The following is a 26358-nucleotide window of genomic DNA, read 5'->3' as shown; positions in this document are numbered from 1 at the left end:
AGTTTTCGAACAGATCATGTGAAAAGTTGTATTAGCTTTGAAAATCCTAAATTCTAGATGTTCATGACTTTTATTACCAATTCTTGGGTAAAATTCGTGAAAGTTCAAATAAATTTTAACTTCCTTTTTTTCTATAAGTTATTTGGTTGTTTATTTTGGTTAGTTGGCTTACGTAGCAGGTGAAGTTAGGTGTCATCATGGCCAGTGATTTTTGGGTCGTGATAAGGTGGTATTAGAGCACTAGGTTCGTAGGTTTTACGAGCCATGAGCATGTGTCTAGTAGAGTCCTATGGATCGGTATGATAACGTACATACCTATCCTCGGGAGGCTACAAGGCAGTAAGGAAAATATTTCCCTTTCTTCTTTTCTTATCATGCGGCTTTTCTTCAGCTTGAAATCTATGACTTTGACTCTTCTCAATCGCTCATATGTGATGCCATGCGCTTAGTATCCGCTATGTGCTAGTGATTGGTGATGCTGTAGAAGGATTGTGATGGGCTATGGATGCTTGATTATCATCGCAATGTGTTGTCTAGCCTCAAAAACAGATGCTGTGTTAAATCTTCTAGTCGTTCATTTGTGGTAGGAGGGGGGTTCATATGTCTAGTTGGTGAGCACAGATTTGGGTAGATTGGTTGGTGGCTAGGTTGTTGTGTTTAGGGTGAGTTCATGGCAAGGCGTTGATTTGAGTATAAGCGGTGGGCCATCTTCTGCATGATGAGTTTGGATCGTGTGTCTTGTATGATGTTTCCATTCGGTGGGGTGCATATGTCATCATTTTGAAGCATTCAGGGAATGTTGCTTGACTATTGTAATGATGGGTAAGCACTTGTAAGAGTCTTCGGGGTGTTTTATGATCAGCATTGCGTGAGTTTTTGAAGTATTCATCTAAATAGTCGTGTAGTATCGAGGCATGCTGTGAAGATATGGTACTTTGGGTTGCTGCTGAAGTGTTATATGGCTTCAAGCTAAGTGGTGGAGGCTGCTAATGATGATCGTATTGTAGGATCATGGGCCGTATCAGTTTTTTGACCGAGAGCTTTCATGTTTATTTCTTTGTGGGCACATGCTGGTGAAGCACGGGTTGCTTAACGCGTATTAGCTACGTATTGAAGATCAGAATTTGATGAGCGAATTTAAGGACTTTCGAGTTCGTCTATGGAGCAGTGAATGGTAATCGGAGTGGTATTTCCTTGTCAAGAAAGGTCTACAAGTCAATATTAGGGTGATACAAGAAATGGCTTTGGGTTACCAGGAAGTTCCCTTAGGGCGGGCGTATCGGATTGAGTTACTTTTGGGTTGGCAGTCCGCGTAACTCAGTTGAGTTAGAGGCGATTGGTTCTTATTCCTCGATTATATATTAATGAGTTCCGAGGAATTTATTATGGTTATGACCACGGTAGGAGTTGATATGTAATGACCTGGCCGGTTGTTTCATGAGTTACCGCTCTGTTTCCCCCATTCATGCTTATTATTGCCTTTTTCAACTGTATTATGTGTTATCGAGTTGGTTAGTTCGGGTTTGGAGAGGTTTTGGTAAGGATTGAGACACTTAGTCTCTTTTGAGTAAGCATAAGTTGGAAAAATCAACTTGATGTTGACTTATATGATAAAGGGCTCGGATGTGAGTTCCGATTGTTAGGATAGCTTCGGGAGGTGATTTGGGACTTAGGAGCATGATCGGAATGTGTTTTGGAGGTACGGAGTAGATTTAGGCTTGAATTAGCGAAATTAGAATTTTGGCATTTTTCGGTTTGTAGGTGAGATTTTGATATAGGGGTCGGAATGGAATTCCGGGAGTTGCAGTAGGTCCGTTGTGTCATTTGTGATGTGTGTGCAAAATTTTAGGTCATTCGGACGTGGTTTGATACTTTTTGATCGAAAGCGGAATTTGGAAGATTTTGGAATGCTTAGGCTTGAATCCGATGCAAATTTGGTGTTTGATGTTGTTTTGAGCATTTCGAAGGTTGAAACAAGTTTAAATGATGTTATGGGATAGTTTGGCATGCTTGATTAAGGTCTCGAGGGCCTCGGGTGAGTTTCGGGTGGTTAAACGGATCATTTCAAGTTGAGAAAAGTTGTAGACAATCTGCTATGAGTGTTGTAGAATTTTGGCTTTCGCATTCGCGAGTGGGACCTCGCATTTGCGAAGGGTTAATATGGGAGGTTGTGAAGTTGGCCTTCACGTTTGCGAAGGAGGTCCCACGTTCGCGAAGGGTTGAGCTCAATGGTCATCGCGTTCGCGTGTGTTTAGTCGCATTCGCGTAGAGGAAAAGCTAACAGCTTGGTCTAGGTCAGATTAGTCTTCACGTTCGCATGTGACTGGCAGTATTCCATTCATCCGGGTGCCACAAAGATGTATCAGGATCTAAGACAGCATTATTGGTGGAGGAGAATGAAAAAGGACATTGTGGGATTTGTAGCTCGGTGTCTCAACTATCAGCAAGTGAAATATGAGCATCAGAGACCGGGTGGCTTTCTTCAGCAGATGGATATTGTAGAGTGGAAGTGGGAGCGGATCACCGTGGACTTTGTAGTTAGGCTCCCACGGACTTTGAAGAAGTTCGATGCTATTTAGGTGATTGTGGATCGGCTGACCAAGTCCGTGCACTTCATTCCTGTGTGTACTGCCCATTTTTCAGTGTCATTGGTAGAGATCTATATCCGGGAGATTGTTCGTTTGCATGGTGTCCCAGTTTCCATCATTTTAGATAGGGGCACTCAGTTTACTTCACAGTTTTGGAGGTCTGCACAACAAGAGTTGGGTACTTAGGTTGAGTTGAGCACAGCTTTCCACCCTCAGACGGACGGGTAGTCCGAGCGCACTATTCAGATATTGGAGGACATGTTGCGCGCTTGTGTCATTGATTTCGGAGGGTCATGGGATAAGTTTCTACCACTCGTAAAGTTTGCTTATAACAACAGCTATCAGTCGAGTATTCAGATGGCTCTATATGAGGCTTTGTATGGGAGGCGGTGTAGATCTCCAGTGGGTTGGTTTGAGCCGGGTGAGGCTAGGCTATTGGGTACAAACTTGGTATAGGATGCTTTAGAGAAGGTGAAGGTGATTCAGGAGAGGCTTCGTACAGCGCAGTTGAGACAAAAGAGTTATGTTGACAGGAAGGTTCGGGATGTGTCCTACATGGTTGATGAGAAGGTTTTGTTGAAGGTTTCACCCATGAAGGGTGTTATGAGATTTGGGAAGAAGGGTAAATTGAGTCCTCGGTTCATTGGGCCTTTTAAGGTGCTTCGGAGGATTAGGGAGGTGTCTTATGAGCTTGCGTTGCCACCCAGCTTGTTGAGTGTGCATCCGGTATTTCATGTTTCTATGCTCCAGAATTATATTGGCGATCTGTCTCATGTTTTGGATTTCAGCATGATTTAGTTAGATGATGACTTGACTTATGATGTGGAGCTAGTAGCCATCTTGGAGTATCAGGTTGAAAGTTGAGGTCAAAGGATATAGCTTCAGTGAAAGTGCAGTGGAGAAGTCGGCATGTGGAGGAGGCTACTTGGGATATCGAGCGGGAGATGCGGAGCAAATATCCTCACCTATTTGAGGCTTCAGGTATGTTTCTTGACTCGTTCGAGGACGAAAGTTTGTTTAAGAAGGGGAGGATGTAACGACCCGGTCGGTCGTTTCACGAGTTACCGCTTTGTTCCCCCAATTCATGCTTATTATTGCCTTGTTCAATTGTATTATGTGTTATCGGGTTGGTTGGTTCGGGTTCGGAGAGGTTTTGGTAAGGTTTGAGACCCTTAGTCTCTTTTGAGTAAGCTTATGTTGGAAAAGTCAACCGAATGTTGACTTACGTGATAAAGGGCTCGGATGTGAGTTCCGGTGGTTCTGATAGCTTCGGAAGGTGATTTGGGACTTAGGAGCGTGATCGGAATGTATTTTGGAGGTACGGAGTAGATTTAGGCTTGAATTGGAGAAATTGAAATTTGGCATTTTCCGATTGGTTATAGAGCAGAATGGAATTCCAGGATTGCAGTAGGTCCGTTGTGTTATTTGGATGTGTGTGCAAAATTTCAGGTCATTCGGACATTGTTTGATAGACTTTTTGATCGAAAGCAGAATTTGGAAGATTTTGGAATTCTTAGGCTTGAATCCGATGCAAATTTGGTGTTTTGATGTTGTTTTGAGCATTTAGAAGGATAAAAGAAGTTTGAATGATGTTATGGGATAGGTTGGCATGTTTGGTTGAGGTCTCAAGGGCCTCGGGTGAGTTTCGGGTGGTTAAGCAGATCATTTCAAGTTGAAAAAAGTTGCAAAAAATCTGCTATGAGTGTTGAAGACTTTTGGCCTTCGCGTTCGCGAAGGGTTAAGATGGGAGGTTGTGAAATTAGCCTTCACGTTCGCGAAGGAAGTCCCGCGATCGCGAAGGGTTGAGCTCAATGGTCATCGCGTTCGCGTAGAGAAAAAGCTAGTAGCTAGGTCCAGGTCAGATTAGTCTTCGTGTTCGCATGTGGGTGGTTGTGTTCGTGAAGAGTTGTGAAGCTAAAGGTTCACATTCGCGATGAAGTGAAAATTGGTCAACTCAAATTGTGCTTCGCGAACGCGAGGCGTTGACCGCGTTCACGATGAAAGATTTTTAAGTGCTGGGCAGAATGTTTAAAAGACTCATTTCCGCGATTTTGGGTCTAAGTTCCTCCATTTTTGGGCGATTTTGAAGCTTTTTGAAGGGGATTGAAGAGGGAATCAAGGGGGAACACTTGGAGGTAAGATTTATGGACTTAATACTCAATCCTAATGTGATTTCTACCTAATTAATCATGGAATTTGTAGAATTTAAACCTAAATATTGAAGAACTAGGGCTTGTAATTGGAGACCTAGAACTTGGGATTTGAGGGGTCGTTTGTGGTTAGATTTTTATTCTTTTCATATGAATGAACTCGAGGAGTTATAAGGAGTCTATTGATGTAATTTTTATCAGATTTCAAGACGTGGACCCGGGGGTCGAATTTGGCCAATTTAGGGATTTGTGTTGTAATTTGTTTTCTTTCGAGTGGGCTTTGTTCCCTTAGCATATTTTGATGGTTTTGCACTGATTTTGGTTATATTTGGAGCATCTAGAGGCCGATTCGGGAGGCAAAGGCATCGCGGGCTAGAGTTTGGACCGGATAGAGGTGAGTAATGATTGTAAACGTTGTCCCGAGGGTATGAAACCCCGGATTTCACATCGTGGTACTATATTGAGGTGTCACACATGCTAGACGACGAACGTGGGTCGTGCACTGTTGGGGATTATGACTTAGTCCATCCCGTATGACTATTTTAATGCGTATTTGATTGAAAATTGTTTGCTATCATCATGTATTGGGTTGAATGCCATATTTGGGCCTCGTGCTAACTATTTTGGACCCTTAGGGGATTTTTACTACTATTCCTTACTATTTTAACTTTATACTTGTACTCAGTCATGCTATATTTTACTATTTTCATAACTCACCCATGATTACTCTGTTTTGACATCTTAAATGATAATTTAGGCTGAGCATCATATTTTATGGTGCCGAGTGGCTTTTAGAGATTTCTGATTGAGTAGAGCCGAGAGCCTGTGTTGTAAGGTTATTATGGGATCAGGCTGCATGCCGCAACAGTGTTGTACTGATTTATGATTATAAGGCCGAGAGCCCGAGTTGTTATGCCACGAGGTGGCTTGATATGAGGTCGAGAGCCTATTGATTATGCCACGAGATTGCTTGATATTGTGCATAGGCCGTAAGGGGTCCCTCTCGGAGTTTGTACACCCCCAATTAGTGCGGGTACCCAATGAGATGTATGATATAGCCCGAGGGGCTGATGTTGTTCCATGTTATTGCCGGAGGGGCTGATTTCTATTGATATTGTGCCTGAGGGGCTGATTTTATGTGTTTATCTTTTCTCGCTGCTTTTCATTCACTTGTTAAATTGTTAAAAGATGTTTTACATAGGTTTTTACTGAATTGAGGGTTTTTACAAGTTTTCACTGTTTTATTGCATTGTATCGATTTTACACTGCCTCTTTATAACATTTTGTTGTGTTTTACGTGCTTTCTTATCTCTCAGCTGCTTTTACTTTTATTACTCACTGAGTTGGAGTACTCACATTTCTCCCTACACCCTGTGTGTAGATACAAGAGCCTCGGATCCTGCTAGCGAGGGCTGATTGCTTCCAGCGGGCCGTTTGGAGTTCACTAGGTAGCTGTTTGGCGTTCGCAGCCCAGTGTTTATCCCTTTTATCTTTATTTTCCCTTGTATTGGATTCTGTAATAGATGGTGTAGTCTTTTTTTTCATACTCATAGACTTATGGTAGATGCTCATGACTGGTGACACCTTGATGTCGGGCTGTGTTTCTTTCCGCAAATGTTCTATCTCACTTTTATTTTGGGAATTATAGTATGTTAATGACTTAAATTGTATTATTATAACTGTTAAAAATGAATTGGGTGTTGTGTCGGTTGGTCTTGTTTCACGACAGGCACCATCATGACTGGGTCCAGATTTAGGGTCATGACATGATGCTTTCTACAAGTATAGAGACTATATTGCATGTTGGGGTGTTTTCCTAGATTGAGTTAAATGAAAGATCCCCAGTTGATGAGGTGTTCAATTTGCTTATGGTTCAGTGTTAGCTATGAGATTTTTGTAGTGTTGCGAGTAGCATGTTAGAGGCGATGAGCCGTGAGGGGTTTAAATTTGCAGGTATAAGGCTACAGATAGTTTCGGAGGGAAGGATATGGTTCTTGATGGCACCGACGATTTCGGGTGTTTACGGTTTTGCTAGCACTATGTGTTCCCATTGAAGTTGAGTTTGCATGTTGGCAGTACATTGTGTTTTGACTTATGGGTGTTTCTCCGTGAGATGATGGAGTATGAATTACACGTCAGCTATTTGAGTAGCAGTGTGAAATTCTGGTATTCGTGAGGCTCTGAGGCTGAATGTTTTTGTTGGCGGACTATCCCTTGATTGCGAGTTGTGAAGGAATGACGAAGATTGGTTGATCAATGGTAGGTGTTATAGAAAGGTTGCTACAGAATTTTTGGAAGGTTTACTACATGTTCGAGGAAGATCAAAATTTGGTTTGGGATTATTTTGAGCCTAATGAGAGTGTGTACTTTGTGTCGGATCGGACCTGTTCGTTTTGCGCAGTTGTTGCCATGTGTATATCATCAGGTGGAATGGATGTCATTTACGCCTTGGTTTATGTTATATGTTCCTCTCTTATACTATGGCGGGTTGTGAGGGTTACATGATTCTTCGTACGCATATTGTGATTCAGTCTAGGCCTCATGGCATTTGGGGCGAGATAGCCTTTGTGAGGTTGATTTGCTTATTGCGCCATCGTTGTGCTTGTCTTCTCAGTATAGTTTGTCCCTAATGATTTTCCCCACAATTATATTTTGTGCACTCTGTTGTGCTTGATGTTGACGCACATGTGATCAGTGAGCCCGAGTATTTTGGTTCGATGGGTACCCTATGTGGATTGATATGATGGGATCGGGTTTGCACACCGCAACTATACAGTGATGAAAAATGACTCCTTATTTCTATTTTGTGTATTTTGCTTTAACCTTATTGAGGGTGGTTCATAGTAAAATGTTAAAATTTCCATGCCTACTTAACTTGCTTAGTAGTTTTCTTATTTATTTCTCTTACTGTTATCTGCTTTGTCTGAATTATTACTTGTTAGTGTTCGGAACCGGGTTGTGTGTGGCTCCTATGTTTATTGTTGATACTTGTCGGTGTGGCAGCTTGTATTGGCTGAGATGAGGTTTCTAGACCTGAGGTTGCGCTATTGTATTGGGACAAGGAAGGTTTGGAAAAGTAACACTATGATTTGTTGAGGATTTGGACAATGCCCCTAGTCGGGAAAACGAGTTTCTTGGCTTATTGATCAAATGAGTGGTTAAGTGGTTATGCATGTTTCTTTTGTCAGTGGTAGGGTATGAGGGTTTTGAACGAGGTTCTAATAAGTATGAGGTTTTCTACCAACACTGGACTCGTGTTTGGGCAGTATTGGTGGTCATCAGTTATTATTGTGAGTGTCGAAGTGATGGAGTATATCATGTGATTATATCTTGGGTTATGGTTGTGACTTGATACAGCTTGTTCATACCTATACAGTGTGTAGATTTGGGATTCGGTTTTTGCAATGAATTCTGGATGATAGAGATTGAGTTCTAAGGTTTCAAGACCAAGGTTGAAATAAGGATCTCTAATTGTGTTGTGTTGCCGGGCTTATGTAGAGCAGGGTGACGTGGGATCACCCCCGGGTTTATGCTTAGTAAGGTTACATCGTGATTGTATGGATTTGGAATGACTCCTAGCACGTTCGAGGACGAACGTGAGTTTAAGTGGTGGAGGATGTAACCACCCGACTGGTCGTTTTGAGTATCTGCACTTTGCTCGGTATTTTGAGGGCTCGAGTATCTCCTCATGATGTATTATGACTTGCATAAATCGTCGGTATTGATTTTCAAGTTATCCGGAAGCAATTTGGAAAAATGAACTTTAAGATTTAAGTTCTAAGTTGGAAGAGTTGACCAAGTTTGACTTTTTAGCATTTGACCTTGAAATGGAGTTTCATCGGTCCGTTAGCTTCGTTGGGTGATTTTGGACTTAGGAGCGCGTCCGGATTGTGATTTGGATGTCCTAGTTGAGTTTGGCTCGAAATGGCAAAAGTTGGATTTTTGGAAAATTTGAGCGGGAGTGGACTTTTTGATATCGGGTTCGGATTCTAATTCCGAAAGTTGGGATAGGTCCGTAATGTCAAATGTGACTTGTGTGTGAATTTTGAGGTCATTCGGATGCAATTTGATAGGGTTCAGATGCTCGGTTGTGATTCTAAATGTTCTTGAAGTTTAAGTTTTCATGCGTTTTGGCATCCGATTCGTGGATTTAGAAGTTATTTTGATGATTTGAATGTGTGAGCGAGTTTGTGTTGTGTTTTTAGACTTGTGTGTGTATTTGGTTTGGAGCCCCGAGGGCTTGGGTTAGTTTCAGAATAATTTTTCATAGTTTTTGATAGTTGGTACTGGTATCATCGCATTTACGATGTATTGGTCGCAAATGCGACAGCTATAATTGCGAAGCAGCCATCGCATTTGCGAGGTCTGAGCTGCTGGGCAAAGTTCACATTTGCGAAGGACTCTGCCGCATTTGCGAAAGTCTTTCCATCGCATTTGCGAAGATTTTGTCGCAAATGTGACCTCAGCAAGAATTTGTCATGTTCGCAATTGCGATAGTTTTCCCGCATTTCTGAGGGTCACATTTGCGAACCCCCTGTCGCAAATGCGACATCTGCAGCATGTTAAGTGCTGAGAATTTCAAGCTTTTGCTTCATTTTTCACATTTTTGAACCCTAGCTTCGAGGTGAGGCGATTTTGAGAGGGGATTTTCATACCAAATCATTGGGTAAGTATCTTTAACCAATTTTCAACTATATTTCATGATTTTATATAAGATTTAACATCAAATTCATGGGAAGTCTATGGAAAAATTTGGTGATTTTGTCAAAGTTTTGAAAAATAAAAATTTTAAATTTAAGAGTCGAATAAGACTCGAATTTGGAAACAAAACACATATTTGGACTCGTGAGGCTATGGGTAGTCAAGACCTATCCTTGGACCCGGATTTTGACCAGGCAGGCCTAGGGTTTGACTTTTGTTGACTTTTTAGAAATTGAATGAAAATAATAGTTTTATTAATTGGAATTGATTTCTCTTGCATTATGTGGTGTATTCAAGTCGTCATTGGCTAGATTGAGTCGAGCAAAGGCAAATTTGTAGAGAAAAAGACTAAATTGAGAGTAAAAGCACGAAGGTGATGTCGTACCATATTATTGAGAGTAAAAGCACGAAGCGTGATGCCGTGCCACATTATTGAGAGTAAAAGCACGAATGGTGATGTCGTGCCATATTATTGAGAGTAAAAGCACGAAGGGTGATGTCGTGCCATATCATTTGAGAGTAAAATTACGAAGGGTGATTTCATGACATTTCATTTATATTGTTATACTTGTACATTATGGTGAGGTCATGGCACGAAGGGTGTTTCCGTGCAACTGAGGACGAGGGACATGTATTATGATGTGATATATATTTTTCGTGTATACGTTTGTGCCTTACCTTGAGCTGTTCTTGATGTATTTACGTGTTTTGTGTAACTTATTGTTATTGTCCTGCACTTGACCTTTATCTCAAATGTTGTTGCACTGTCCATGTCTTTTACTTGCTTAAATTACGAATACTGTGTCTATTTCCTGATTTTATAGTTATACTCATGTTGTATCCATTCTGTTGCGCTTTAGTTTAAGTTTTTCACCATACTAGCCATTCATGCCCTTACTTGTTAACTTGCGAAGATCACGTATTTTCGTTTTAATTGTTATAATTGTACTTAGGCTCCAATATGCTAGTTAATTGAAGTTGATATTCCTTGCTTTCTAGTTGTTGTTATTACTCATGTGCTTTCCGTTTAGTTCTTTATTGTTGCTCATATGTATATCCTTATCCATTGTTGTTATTTGCGTATTCCCTACTTTATAATTTCTATCATTGTGTTTCTGTCATATGGTGGGTTCTGTTATACGTTCATTTGAACGAATGAGTTGAACGTACGAAGGGTGTTGCCGTGCTAATTGAAATGTTACATAATTTATTTATACAGAGTGAGGATGAAATAGAAGCATGAAGGGTGTTACCGTGTCATATGATTTCTCAGTTGACATTTTGGACATACATTTCATACCAGGAAAGATCGTAAATATTCTACTATGGTTCTTCTTTTGCATATTTTGACTATCGCGCCGAGTTGTTTATGATATTTTTATTTGTTATGCTTCGAACTGTTTTTACTGTTAAACTAATGCACAGGTTATAATAATAAGCATCTTTTAACTCAAAATCTCGTCACTACTTCGGCGAGGTTAGAGAAAATACTTACCAGTACATGGGGTCGGTTGCACTGATACTGCACTTCTGCACGTCCCGTGCAGATTTTGGAGCGAAGCTGTTGGTGACGTCGGGTGCTGGTTTCAGAAGATGTTCGTGCGTATGGTTGATGTTGACATCCAATTTTGTCTCTCCTTTCTTCTATTTAATTTTCTCGAGCTTCTAAGTTACTAATAAGCTGAATACCCTATTTTACTACTATTTTATTACAATTGTTACTGCTATTATTATTAGTATTAGTATTAGTGTTCATATTATTATTATCCTTATTATTATCCTTATTATTATTATTATTATTATTATTATTATTATTATTATTATTTTGTCACTATTACTATTAGTACTATTATCATTATCACTATTGTTATTATGACTACTACTTCTTCTTCTTTATATTGTTATTATTATCACTCAGCGTCATCATTATTATTTTTTAAAGTATAATTCTTATTGTCACTTTCTTGCGAAAATATAACTTTTAGGAGAAATAATAACGTTCCTTTCATCTTATAATTTATAATATTTACTATAAAATATTATGACGTTTCATGCAATAGTTATTTTGTAGTATTAATTTCATAACTCTTATATTAAGTTGCTATAAATTATAATCTTGCTAAGGCTTTTAAATACTTTAATTAATTTATGAGAATATTGTTCTATTTAGAAACCCAAAGGAAACTGATTTGAAGAAAGAACATGGCCATAAATTCAGTCAATACAAGGCCCCAATGTTTCCTCGTCAATTATTTCCCTCAAGCCCAAAAACGAGCCCAACAAGATCAGCCCAAAACATAACTAGGTTCTCCCTTTCATTTTTATTTTCTCTTCACATCCTTTATTACCATCTTCCTCACTCCTCTTCTCTCTCTTCCACTGTTATGCAAAGTCAAGCTTCACTTTAGCCAAGGACAAACTTTGTCCCTTCTATTTTTGAGCAAATTCCAAGTATCTCTTTTGTCTTTAATGATTTAGTCAACAAAAGAGGCCAAAAGACTTTTGGCATTTTGATTTTCTGAGATGGAAAGAACTGATTTTCAGGGATTTGATTCGATCTCAGAGGACTTTCTCAGACCAAGCCTCATGAACATTAAATTCCCAAAAGTTCGGATTCGAACGGCTTTTTGACTCCATTTCAAAATCAAAATCTGAAAAATATCCCGCCTAAAACACAATCCCTACCTCTACATCTCCTATAACTCGCATTTGGGAGAGTTCTGGGAGGGATCAGCCTATATCACACAAATTGTGCCCCTGACGAATACTATCATTTTCTCGTTGTTGATATCATCTCCCAAAAACTCTAAAAATTTCTTTGGAACTTTTGCTTTCTGTCTCGGCGTACTTTGGCCGTAACAGAATACTCGGACTCGTTCAGCTCGAAGTCGGATCTGTTGGTGACAATATAGAGTAGATTCGAGGTCGAAGCTCCGGTTCACTGCCCCCAAGCAGGTCCGTAGCCTTAAAATTTCCTTCTCTCTTTTTTTTTAATTTTTATTTTGAGTTCCAGAATAAATGCTTGTTTAAGAATGTGACTTGCTTTCTATGTAGAAATCATGCTTTAGGAATTATTTTATTGAAAAACCATGATTTGTGGTTAATTGCGTAGACAATAGAAAATTTGAATAAGAATGCCATGTGTTTAACTAAATTCTCATATGAACTTTCGTATGGAATTTGCTCATAGTACATCCTATTATTAAACCTTTAGGTAATATGTCATTTTCAGCTATTTAAGAATCATGTTTATAGGCCATGAATTTTTATGGATTAGCCACTATTTACTTATTTAAATGTCATATGGAAGAAGTACTCTGCTAAAATATTGTTTAAGAAAATGATTCACTGTTTTAAATAGTATGTGAACATGGATCTTGTTAAGAGAACTTGTTACTTTTAAATTAATCAATTAAATATTATATGGAGTAGCAGTAGCTTGACCCAACTGATCGGAAGCATGTTAAAGTGACATATATATATATATATATATATATATATATATATATATATATATATATATATATATACACGTTCTTAGAGTGGTAGTTAAAGATCATTCTTAGATCCTTACAAGTATATTTGCTAGGTAAATATTACGTTCTTAAGTTTTATAAAAACATCCTTTTCTTGCAACATGTATCCTATTTGAAGCTTTTGAGATCTGTTCCTTGTCTCTATAATACTTGGGACACACACTCAATGCAATCTTGTCTTTGCCTCGCTTCATTGTTTCATTTTCTTCATGCTTGTTGAAGATTTAAGACCTCTGCTAATTTTATTCTTTTATTTTTTTTCTTTGCATGTTACACACACCGGAGCCAAAGAGTCTCAAAGTTAGACTCCACGCCGCTGCCAACCCTCATACATTTACTCGTCCCTTTGAATAGCGAAACTTGGGGAGATTTATCCTCCTGACAATTGGATAGAAGTTTTATTACATTATTTTAACTTATTTTGGTTTATCCTTATTGACTAATATTTACTTGTGTGTTTGTTGTGACTATTCGTTTGTTTATAAGAGCTGGGCCTTAGATCATTTAGAGTTATTACTAGGTAACAATAAGGATGTTTGTTTTATCAAGAAGAATATGGGGTAGAGGTCTAGAACTCTGTAGTTATCCTAAATTTATCTACATTAGGTTTGATCTTTGGGAGTTTAATAATTTAATATCCTTTTGCTTTTAAATGTTAAACGCACTTGGCTGGAATGATTTGTGATTTTGAACTTGTAAAGTATTTCCTCACGCGAGAGTGATTTTCCTTAAACATTTTGTGAATCTTAGATTTGTTTCAAGTTTAGTGATTAATCTGTTCTCGTTAGGAAGATGTTTTTTGACCCAAGCAAGCTTTAAATTTTCTTTCACTTTGTTGAACTGTTTTTCTTAGCTAATTGTTGGAAACTTAATGAGTTTTGAATTTTGTTTAATAGTTTTGGGCTTTTCTTTTATGAGCTTGAAACAGTCTAAAACAATTTTCTTGCTCCAATTGTAAATCTCTACTTTGGAATGACTTACTATTAACCCTTTTCTAATAAGTATATTCTCACCATTTAGTTGTTTTGCTAATTAACCTAAGTTTGGCTGGTTAACCGAAATTAACGGATCATATAGGGTGTTTTAACAACCTTCCCTATAGGATTAATTAGAACCCTTACTCATAATTTTAAGATTAAGCAGACCATAAAATATAGTTGATTTTAAGTATTATTTTGTAAATAGGTGTCCAAATTCACCTTTAAAAATAATTAGGTGGCGACTCTCTTAATTAATTAAACCTTCAAAATTACCAATATGTTATACCCTGGTTTGACCTGTGTTAAAATGGGGTATAACAGCATGGCAACTCTGCTGGGGAGTTTAGGTTTTAATCCATAACAAACTTAGGTTAATAAAAATGGCTTTTGTATTTTGTGAATGTTTTTGTTTGTTGCCTTATTTGAAAATGTGTTCTTTCTTGTAAAATGTAATTACTATATTTTATAAACTGTCATTCCGTTTTCACTTCCTCCACTTTTGGAAAATTCACACTGAGCACACACCTAGCAGTTATGCGGTTTACGGCCGTGCACTTTTTCAAAAATACCTTTTAGGGGAAAGTTTGTGGGTAAGTCGATCAGCAGTGCAGTTAACAGTCACAACTTTTCACTCTCAAGTTGTCCACTTGGGAAAAGACCAGTCTAGAAAATCCACTCTTAGCCGACCTAGGATAGAGCTAAACCAAATCCCTTCTTAGGGGCATACATCACGCAACCTTAGGAGGCTTAATACCCTAAGTGTATTAAGTCCATTAGTTAGCCTTACCCAAATGTCCAAGCGGGTTTATAAACCCAAGCAACACCTATTCATCCTTTATGTGCACTATTTGAAAGATAAACACATTGATTATATGGACCATTTACTCCTAAAAGGGAAAACGGGTAGGATTAACCTTTTCTGTAATGCAGGAAATCATGAATCAAGTTGTTTACCCAAAGATTGGCATGGTGTTGGACATCCCTCCCAAACTAAAGGCATGGTGGAGAAACATAGGAGAGAATGCACAGTCCGAAGTACGAAAGAAGTTGGGTCACCTACCGTTACTTATGGAAGTCACATCATGTAGGGAAATTATTGAAGCAACAGTCACCTTTTGGGATGAAGAAAGAGCCGTATTCAAATTTGGGGAAAATGAGATGACACCATTGTTAGAAGAAATTAGAGGCTTAATAGAGAATGTAAGTTTGTTATGGAAAGGCAGACATTCTTGGCAAAACGCTTGCATGATTATTCCAAAAAATCCCCTGACAAAACAGTTCCTTGAAAAGTTTGGTTTTGAGAAAGAAATTGGGATAGAGCATTTGAAAGAATCCAAGATACCCCTTGACTATTTGTTCGACATCTTTGGCCATTCAGATGCTTTTCTACGACATTGAGAGGTGTTCTCCTCACACGCTTCTTAGAGTGAAAAGAGGGTATTCGCTTTTTCGGTTTGTTTTCTCGGGCTCCTAGTATTTCCCTGAGGAGCAAAACATGAGATTCACACCCGACTTGTCATGGTTACTGATGCATTATTTAATGACATTGATTGAAAGCCATACACCATAGTGCCAATGGTTGTTGCAGATATATACCGAGCTTTGGTCCTTTGCAAGAAGGGATTTAAACATTTTGAGGGATGTAATTTGTTGCTACAGTTGTGGTTTATGGGGCATCTCCAAAAGATCAGTGGAAGCCAAGAGCTTTACAAGCAAAATGGTGCTAATCATATCACGTCATACACGATCCCAGTGGTTGCATTCAAGCGCCCAAATAGTGTTAAAGGATGGGGCAAGTTACTTAGCAAGCTGAACGTCACCACGATTCAATGGATGTTTTCTTGGTATCCTTCTGAGAATTTTGTAATCCGTGGAAAAATGCTACCTTACTTGGTTTTCATCGAGCTTCGAGGACTTCAACCATATGCTCTATTGTGAGTTATGAGACAAGCTGGAAGAACGCAAGTCATACCGCAAGTTGATAACATGGATCATTATCGAATTGACTATGATAATGATAAGATTCCTTTTGCGAAAGAAATTCTTAGGATGTGGAGAAACAAGAGAGTTATGGTCAAAGATAAAATTGCACCAGATAGGTACCAAGTTGGATGTGACATTTTTTACTTAGAATGGTTACTTTCCAACCTTGAAGGTTCTGTCACAAGAGGAATTAATATAGGAGGCCGAATCAAAGATAAGGTAGTCGAAGCTGAAATCAAGTACTGTTGGCTGAAAAGAAGGGTGTCCGAGTCTGAAGCAAAGCACATGGAGCAGCATGAGAAGGACAACAAAGAAATTGAAATGTTGAGACAACGAGAGGAAATGCAGAAGCAACAAATAGAAATGTGGAAACAACAAGCTGTGGAAATGGAGCAAGGACTCAAAAGTTTGGATGGAGACCTCGAGGAGCAATCCATAGAATGTTATTGTCGAGGACTCGACGAAGAAGGAAAGTTGCCATGGTTTACCTTGTGAAGAATCGCCAAAAAATCGACGAGGCAATAAGAGCAGCGAAGAGGCTAAGGGGCAATGGAGAACCATCCTCAGTCAATTAGATTAGAACTATGTTGTAATCTTTATTAAGGCTATGCCATTGTAATCGTTTTAGACTAAGGCGATGTTAGTATTCAATAAAAGTTTATTTTGGGGGTATCTAATTAAGGAGCAATGGAATGATATATAATGGTGTGTTTATCTCTCAAATTTTCGCTAGGCCTACCTCTGGCACAAAGAGGTCCCGTGCATACTAGGATACGCTTAACATTGCTTGACTTGTTTGTATTGTTACGTGATTTGTTTGCTATGTGATATACTTGCTTTTAAATCTAATCACCACTTAGTAACATTATCTTTTATTTCATGTTTAGAGGTTTTCTATTTTATTACTCCCCAAGGTTGATTTTTGTTGACTGCGAACTGGCTGAACACCCATACTTCACGAGATCCAAGGCACGAGTAGCTACCAACATAACTGGTTCAAACACATCTAATATGATAGGCTTGGGACTTGTCACCGTTCAAAGAGACGAACCCGAGGCTTCAGAAGGAAGGGAGGTTACCCTTCATGATGAGCACATCGCCCAGTTGTCGCAACAAGTGGTTAACTTGCAAGGTGAAATCGAACGGCTTCGTAACCTTACCAATCTTTCTATCAGCCTCAATACACCACTTTCTGAAGAAAGGACAAATGCACATATCCCACCACCTTTCCCATCATTTGAATCACCTATATCGGAACACCTTCCACCAAACCCTCCACTTCACAACAACAAGCCAACATCCACTAACGCACATGCTAACCCCCAACAAGCCAACCCATCGAACTTCAACACATCATATGTTTTCCAACCACCACTAGCCCAAAGCACCTTGCTCACCCAAAACCACCATGTAACCCAACACCTACCGATGCCACATATCACTATCATGTGCCACCGGTATATGTAGCAGAAGCACAACCTTTTACTACCCCTATGCCTCACCAACTTCACTCCGAAGTGAATCAGCATCGGGAAGCAGAAAAGGAAGTAAGGGCCAAAGCCGACGAGTATATGGCCAAGGAGATCCATGAGTTAAAGAAAGCATTCAAAAATCTGAAAATCGTTAGGAGTATGGAAGGTTTAGAGTACGAGGATCTATGTGTTCATCCCGATGTCGATTTACTTGCAGGATATAAAGTACCAAAATTTGACATGTTTGATGGAAAAGGAAACCGACGAGCTCATTTGAGGTCATATTGTCATAAGTTAGTTGGAGTGGGAAAGGATGAAGCTATCAGGATGAAACTTTTTATAAGGAGTCTTACAAGGGAAGCCATTGATTGGCACACAATTCAAGGCCCACAGAAATGGCGCAGCTGGAGTGTCATGGCGCAAGAATTCATGGACAGATTCAGATTTAACACTGAGACCAATCCAGATAAATTCTATTTGATGACGTTGGAGAAGAAAACAATAGAATCCTTTAGAGAGTATGCCATGAGATGGAGGGCAGAAACAGCAAGAGTCCAACCTCCAATGGGAGAGGATGAGATGACAACTAATTTTATTCGATCTTAAACGGATGCCACATACTATGAGAGACTGATAAGCATGCTGGGGCAGAAATTCTCAGAAGTTTTTAGGATGGGAGACGTCATAGAGGAAGGTCTCAAATCTGGAAAGATTACAAATTTGGCAGCACTACAAGCAACGAGTAAGGCAATTCAGTCAGGAACTATTGGAGGAGCAAGTAAGAAGAAGGAGAAAGAAATATCCGCTGTTATGACCGTCCAGGACCGCAGGCCTAACCAAATGTTAACCTACAAAAACCCGTTACCCCAACCTTCATACTATAGCCCATACACCCAAACCCCTCAACCTTATTACCAGTCTTCACCCATTCCCTATCCTATTTATAATGCCCAACCAACCTATTATCCACCCCGAGCACCCATATACCCGAATCCATCACATTACTAACCCACATATCCATCTCAACCCCGCTACCAGTCCCAAAACCGCTCAAATGCACCTAGACCTCGCCCCAGCTTTGAAAGAAAACCAGCCAAAACCTATACACCCCTAGCTAAACCTCTAGCCCAGTTGTATGAAAGGTTGAAAGCCGCAGGAGTACTCCAACCAGTCCCAGGAAGAGTTCCCGACCCCCTCCCAGGATGGTATGATGGGACTAAGAGTTGTGCATATCACTTTGGTGTGACTGGACATGATACTGAAAATTGTCTTACTCTCAAAGATAAGATCGAAGAGTTGATCAAAGCAAGAACCATTCAGCTTAAGGGAGCTCCCCCGAATGTGAACAACAACCCTCTTCCAAATCACGATAATACTGGTATTAACATGATATCTACTGATGAAGATTGGAATTTGGAAGGTACAATTGTACCAATTGAAGACGAGAAAAAGGCCATGTCATCTGCCTTTATTGCTCCTGTCATCACAGTGCAAGTGCGAGCACCAATTGAGGTGGATGTTCTCCCTCTGAAACCCAGGATCATGGCTCTAGTTGCTCAGACGCCCTCATTTGAAACCAACGCAGTTCCTTGGGACTATCAGTCTGATGTAAGGAACAAAGGAAAGGAAAAATTAGTTGTAGAAGTTGCTGCTGCAGGTATGACGAGATCCGATCGGTGTCATGTTCCTGAAGAACAATCACAAGGATCTTCAAGTAAGGACAACAACCAGAAGAAGTCTGTGACAGAAGCTGAAGCAGAAGAATTTTGGAGAAAAATGCAATGTAGCGGATACTCTGTTGTAGACCAACTGAAGAAGACGCCAGCTCAAATTTCCCTCATGTCATTATTGATGAGTTCCGACAGCCACAGGAATGCTCTGGTAAAAGTACTCAATGAAGCATATGTGCCAGCCGAGACAACTAGTGAACATTTGGAAACTATGGTAGCCCAAATTCTAGAAGCCCGTAAGATTTCTTTTCACGAGGATGAATTGCCACCTGAAGGTCTAAGTCACAACAAAGCTTTGCATCTCACTGTCAAGTGCAGGGATAAGATTGTTTCTAGGGTTTTGATCGATTACGGTTCTGCACTCACTATATGTCCTATCAGTACCCTCAAAGCTTTGGGAATTGACGTTGGAAAAGTTCGTGAAAGTCATGTGAATATTAGAGCTTTTGATGGAGCGCAAATGAGCGCTATTGGTGAAATTGACTTAGCATTACAAATTGGGCCTGTGGAGTTTATCATTGAATTTCAAGTGTTAGACATATCTGCTACTTATAATTTGTTGTTGGGAAGGTCGTGGATTCACATGACCGGTGCAGTCCCTTCCACTTTGCACCAGAACGTGAAGTTTCTGTGGAATCACCAGGAGGTTATGATTCATGGAGAAGCAAGCAATCCCATTTACCCCGGGAATTCAATCCCTGTCATTGAAAGTGTGGAGAGGCTGGATAGAGCCACCTTCCACATTGAAGAAATTGTGACTGTTACTCGAGGTAAAGATATAAAGTTGCCAAGTGTGTTCGTGATGGTGGCATCAGAAATGTTGAAGAATGGTTTCGAGCCTGGTTGAGGACTTGGAGTAAGGTTGCATGGAATAGTGGAGCCAATTCAGTTACCGGGGCAGAACAACACCTTTGGCCTAGGGTACGAACCCACTCCAAAAGAAGTATCGGAGGCTCGTCTCAAGAAGAAAGGTGACATTGTCCTGCCACAGCCTATCTCGCTGTTGAGCCAGTCATTCCCCAAGACAGTTACAATTCATGAGCTAGATGAAGATGACCTCGTTGAAGGAATCAGGAACCTATTTATTGCTGATTGCAACGTGATTCTGAAAGATTGCACTGAGACGCTAACTATTTGGGATGTCGCACCTGGAGATGTTTTGAACAATTGGACTTGTACCCCGTGCCCGGTTCGCAGGGAGTCTTGGTAGATGGATTGTATTAGTACTTTTTAAACAACGCGATTCAAAATTGAGGCCTGAATCGTGTCTACGATTTTATGTTGTTTGTCTCGATCTTTTGGAAGCTTAAATGCAAAATCTGAATATGTTTTTCATTTTACATTTAAATTTTTGTCTTTATTAATTTTCTTTCTTTTTTATTTTATTTTTCAGCAAACAAATTAATAAAAATGCCGACATCATGAATGTGGCAGTGAAAGAAACAAGTGAACAAAATAACAAACCAGATTTTGAAGAATATGAAGAAGACGTGCCGCCCGCAGAATCAACTAAAGAACTTGAGCAGTTTGAGAACAAGTCAAAACCAAATTTGGATGAAACAGAGCTTATAAATTTGGGGAATTCAGAGTCTATAAAAGAAACAAGAATTAGTGTCCATTTAACACCATCAGAAAAGGAGAAATATGTGGATCTTCTGAGACAATACATCGATATGTTCGCTTGGTCGTATGATGACATGTCTGGTTTAAGCACTAATATTGTTCCCATAAGTTGCCAACGGATCCATCTTGTTCCCCGGTAAAGCAAAAAACAAGAAAATTCAAAACAGACTTAAGTTTAAAGATCAAAGAAGAAGTCTCCAAGCAATTTAAGGCAAATGTCATCCGAGTCACGAAGTATCCCACCTGGTTGGCCAATATAGTACCAGTACCAAAGAAGGACGGAAAGATCAGAATATGTGTGGATTATTGGGATCTTAACAAGGCTAGTCCAAAGGATGATTTCCTACTCCCGAATATTCACATACTCATTGATAATTGTGCAAAGCATGAGTTGCAGTCATTCGTGGATTGCTTTGCTGGTTACCACCAGATTTTGATGGATGAAGATGATACTGAGAAGACAACATTTATTACACCTTGGGGGTGTATTGTTATTGGGTGATGCCTTTTGGACTCAAGAATGCAGGTGCTACATACATGAGAGATATGACAACTATTTTTCATGACATGATCCATAAAGAGATTGAGGTCTATGTGGACGATGTCATCATCAAGTCACGGAAGAGTTCAGATCACTTGGTAGACCTGAAGAAGTTCTTTGATAGGTTGTGGCGATACAATTTGAAGCTGAATCCCACAAAGTGTGCATTCGGAGTTCCAGCTGGAACATTATTAGGTTTCATTGTCAGTAGAAGTGGCATAGAGTTGGATCCTTCAAAGATAAAGGTTATCCAAGACCTGCCACCTCCAAAGAATCGGAAGGACGTGATGAGCTTCCTTGGTCGCCTCAACTACATCGGTCGTTTCATAGCCCAATCAATAGTGATTTGTGAGCCGATATTCAAGATGTTGAGGAAAGATGCCACTACCAAATGGACAGAAGAATGTCAACGAGCTTTTGATAGGATCAAGGAATACTTATCTAACCCACCGGTGCTGGTACCTCCGGAACCTGGAAGGTCGTTGTTGTTATACATGTCCGTATCAGATAATGCATTTGGATGTGTTTTGGGGCAACATGATGAAACTGGGAGGAAGGAGCAAGTCATATACTACTTGAGCAAGAAGTTCACACCATATGAAGCAAGATATACTTTGTTGGAACGCACCTGTTGTGCCTTAACTTGGGTTGCACAAAAGTTGAGGCATTACTTGTCAGCATACACCACTTATCTCATTTCCAGAATGGACCCGCTCAAGTATATCTTTCAGAAACCTATGCCTACAGGGAAGCTGGCAAAGCGGCAGATTTTGCTAAGTGAGTTTGACATCGTGTATGTTACTCAGAAGGCCATCAAAGGACAAGTTTTAGCTGACCACCTCGCAGAACTCCTGTGGATGAAGAATACAAGCCACTTAGGACGTACTTCCCAGATGAAGAAGTATTGTTCGCTGGAGAAGACATTTCAGAAGCATATTCTGGTTGGAGAATGTTCTTTGATGGAGCCGCAAACTTCAAAGAAGTCGGAGTTAGAGTAGTACTAGTTTCAGAATCTGGACAACATTATCCAATCTCAGCAAAACTTCGATTTCCATGCACCAACAACATGGCAGGCCTCATATACTTGGGCTCAGAATGGCCGTTGATATGAACATCCAAGAGTTATTGGTTATAGGTGATTCAGACTTGCTGATTCATCAAGTACAAGGCGAATGGAATACAAAGAACACCAAAATCCTACCGTACGTACATTGTGTAAAGGAGTTGTGTAAGAAGTTTATCAAGGTGGACTTCAAGCATATTCCAAGGGTTCAAAATAAGTTTGCAGATGCTTTGGCAACTTTGTCGTCCATGATTCAACATCCAAATAAAAACTACATAGACCCTATCAAGATGAATGTACAAGATCAACCAGCTTATTGTTTCCATGTGGATGAAGAGCCAGACGGAGAACCATGGTATTATGACATTAATAGGTATCTCAAAACAAGGGATTACCCTGAAGGAGCAACCAGTACCCAGAAGAGAACGCTTAGGAGATTGGCAAATCACTTTTTCCTAAACGGTGAAATCCTATATAGGAGGACCCCGGATTTAGGACTGTTGAGGTGTGTAGGTGCCAGGGAAGCAACCAAGTTGATTGAAGAGATACACGCAGGAACATGTGGGCCTCACATGAATGGGTTTACTTTGGCAAAGAAAATTTTGCGAGCAGGTTACTTTTGAATGACCATGGAAACAGATTGCATTCGTTTTGTACAGATATGTCATCAGTGTCAGATCCACGGTGATTTGATTCGAGTCCCACCAAATGAACTCAATGTGATGAGTTATCCTTGGCCGTTTGCAGCTTGGGGCCTGGATGTCATTGGCCCTATTGAGTCGGCCGCCTCGAATGGGCATAGATTTATCTTGGTAGCTATTGATTACTTTACAAAGTGGGAGAAGCCTCTTATTACAAGTCAGTTACAAAGAAGGTGGTAGCAGATTTTGTTCGCAACAACATCGTTTGCCGATTTGGAATTCCTGAGTCAATCATTACAGATAATGGAGCCAATCTCAATAGTGACTTGATGCAAGAAATATGTGATAAGTTCAAGTTTACTCACCGAAATTCCACTCCCTACCGACCTCAGATGAATGGAGCCGTTGAAGCAGTCAACAAGAACATAAAGAAGATATTGCAGAAGATGATTGATAATTATAGGCATTGGCATGAGAAGCTACCATTTGCCCTCCTTGGATATCGCACTACTGTCAGAACATCAACTGGGGCAACGCCTTATTTTCTGGTCTATGGAACTGAAGTCGTATTACCAACGGAAGTTGAAATACCATCTTTGAGGGCCATCCAAGAAATCAAGCTGAGCAATGAAGAATGGGTGAAGAATCGGTATGAGCAATTAATGCTTATTGACGAGAACAGAATGAATACAGTTTGCCATTGTCAACTCTATCAAAACAGGATGGCCAGAGCCTTCAACAAGAAAGTGAAACCACGTCAGTTCAAACCGGGGCAACTGGTTTTGAAACGCATATTCCCGCACCAAAATGAAGCTAAAGGAAAGTTTGCACCAAATTGGCAAGGTCCGTACATGGTGCATCGAGTATTGACTGGAGGAGCATTGATTCTAGCAGAAATGGATGGAGAAGTGTGGCCCAAGCCCATCAACGCAGATGCGGTCAAGAGATACTACATCTAGAGGCATATCTAGCAACCTCTTTCTTTTTCATGTAATACTTCTTAATGTAAATGAACTATGTTTGACCTGATTCTCGTTTAAGAGAGGATACGTAGACAGCCCTGTGGGTTCGGTCTCATCATAATAAAAATCAACATTTTCCCAAATTGGAAATTGGGGCAGCTTTTGAAGGCGTCGTCATGAGGAGGCATCAGTCATCAACAAAGGATGGTCAAGCAAGACGAATACAGGAATTAAGATGAGGACGTTCACTTTGTTTCACAAAGCATGTCACAATATAGAGTTCGGCAACAACTTTATTTTTATATATATTTATGCATATTAAAATTTGTTTTTTGTTTTTTTTATTTATTTATTATTTTTTTTATCAAAATCTCTTAACTATTCGTTCAACAAGATTCGGTATTGGGCAGAGGGTGCAAGTCCAAACAAAGTTGGAAGCGCAAGATTATCAAAAGCCAGAGCATCAAAGTCAACTCGAATCAACCTTCCCCTAAAAACTCAAGTTTTTTCTTTGAATGCAGATTTTCAAGATAGCAGAAGCAAAAATCAATAACGAGTATAACTACCAAAACCATTGGTCGAGCGGTTTGAATTTCTTTATATTATTTTATAGGAAACTACACCTCTTGAATGATGATAATCCTGGCATTTGAATGCAAACTGCATCGCACATGGCTTTAAATATATTGCACATTAGCTTTCAAATACACCGCACCATTGCTTTCAAATGCACTGCACCGCTGCTTTCAAATGCACCGCACAAATGCTTCAAATACATTGCACCATTTCTTTCGAATGCACCATTGCTTGCAAAATGCACTACATAAATGCTCTTAAATACACCGCACTATTGCTTTCAAATGCACCGCAAATGCACTGCACCGCTGCTTTCAAATGCACTGCACAAATGCTTCAAATACATTGCACCATTTCTTTCGAATGCACCATTGTTTGCAAAATGCACGACATAAATGCTTTCAAATGCGCCGCACCATTGCTTTCAAATGCACCACAAATGCAATGCACCATTGCTTTCAAATGCACTGCACAAATGTTTTTAAATACATTGCACCATTTCTTTCAAATGCACCATTGCCTGCAAAATGCACAACATAAATGCTTTCAAATGCACTGCACCATCGCTTTCAAAGGCACCGCAAATGCACTGCACAAATACTTTCAACAATACTATATCATTGCTTGCAAATGCACAAAGCAAATGTTTCAAATACACCTAAATTGCATCATCATTTAGTTTAAATGCCTCATTTTCATCAATCATTGTCTTAAATGCCTCATTTTTATCAATCATGCGGTTGAATACTTCATTTTCTAAAGTCATCGCTGAATTTTATAATTTTTTATATTTTTATATTTTTTATTTTTTATATCTCGTTTATTAACAAGTTTACCTAGTCTATTGAGCTTAACAGAAAATATAGCACAACGTGGAACTATCTCTTAGAAGTGAACTAGGACAAATTTGTTGAAGAGGAATATCAAACTCAAAAGTAAGATCAAGGATCTACTCTCAAACTTTACTCCACCTACATCCCAAAAACACGGGATATGTAGGTAATCCAAGTAATTCTAAATTTTTCATCGTATTTGCCCCTATATTTTTCTCGATCAATCGCTTTCATAATCTCATAATTCTTCGTAACCCAGTGTCATCATAACTCGACACTGGGGCAGATTTTGAAAATCAGTAAGTTCATTCAATCCTAAGGTGTCAAAAATCGTATCTAGTAGAGCTCTACTCGTGTGTTATCTGCCATATTTTATAATTAGGAGGCTACAAAGCATTTCCCCACTCTCAAATACTCTCATGACCTGTTTTCGACTCTTAAATAATCTTTTCCAATATAATTCTCGAACTACATACGGCCTGGGTCTCGTGAAGCCTGAGATATGTAGGCAACTCGAAATCGGGGTACGGCCATAATTTTTCCATAACCTCCTTATACAAGTAATCTTCCCAACATCTATATCAGCTCAATCAGACCCTTACCCTGTATTTATGGTCGGGACAAAATTGGCTACTAAGTCAATATTTTTTGCCCGAAAACTCTTTCATCGTCTTCGGTCAAAGAGGGGCAGCTGTTGACATCCAATTTTGTCCCTCCTTTCTTCTATTTAATTTTCTTGAGCTTCTAAGTTACTAATAAGCTGAATACCCTATTTTACTACTATTTTTATTATAATTGTTACTGCTACTATTATTAGTATTAGTATTAGTGTTCATATTATTATTATCCTTATAATTACTATTTTATTATTATTATTATAATATTATTATTATTATTATTATTATTATTATTATTATTATTATTATTATTTTGTCACTATTACTGTTATTACTATTATCATTATCACTATTGTTATTAT

General features: G+C 39.4%; 3 protein-coding genes and 1 long non-coding RNA gene across 4 annotated transcripts; all 4 read left to right on the top strand.

Moving 5' to 3' along the window:
- Positions 1–11718: 11718 nt before the first annotated feature.
- Positions 11719–16612, top strand: LOC138877157 (uncharacterized). The gene is made up of 2 exons (XR_011402492.1): positions 11719–12394; positions 14886–16612. It is a non-coding gene; the product is annotated as an uncharacterized lncRNA (long non-coding RNA).
- An 819-nt stretch (positions 16613–17431) lies between these two features.
- LOC138877910 (uncharacterized) lies at positions 17432–18016 on the top strand. The gene has a single exon (XM_070157554.1). It carries the CDS (start codon positions 17432–17434, stop codon positions 18014–18016), a length of 585 nt encoding a protein of 194 aa, XP_070013655.1.
- Positions 18017–18049: 33 nt separating this feature from the next.
- Positions 18050–19987, top strand: LOC138877909 (uncharacterized). Its single transcript, XM_070157553.1, has 2 exons — positions 18050–18188; positions 18693–19987. Exons 1-2 carry the CDS (start codon positions 18050–18052, stop codon positions 19985–19987), a joined length of 1434 nt encoding a protein of 477 aa, XP_070013654.1.
- A 2412-nt stretch (positions 19988–22399) lies between these two features.
- LOC138877908 (uncharacterized) lies at positions 22400–22990 on the top strand. The gene has a single exon (XM_070157552.1). The coding sequence runs from the start codon at positions 22400–22402 to the stop codon at positions 22988–22990; it is 591 nt and encodes a 196-aa protein (XP_070013653.1).
- Positions 22991–26358: the final 3368 nt, after the last annotated feature.

The sequence above is a fragment of the Nicotiana sylvestris genome, chromosome 9 (genome assembly GCF_000393655.2).
Source record: "Nicotiana sylvestris chromosome 9, ASM39365v2, whole genome shotgun sequence".
NCBI lineage: Eukaryota > Viridiplantae > Streptophyta > Magnoliopsida > Solanales > Solanaceae > Nicotiana > Nicotiana sylvestris.
The sequence above is the reverse complement of the archived record's forward strand: the minus strand, read 5'-3'. Positions and strand labels throughout refer to the sequence as shown.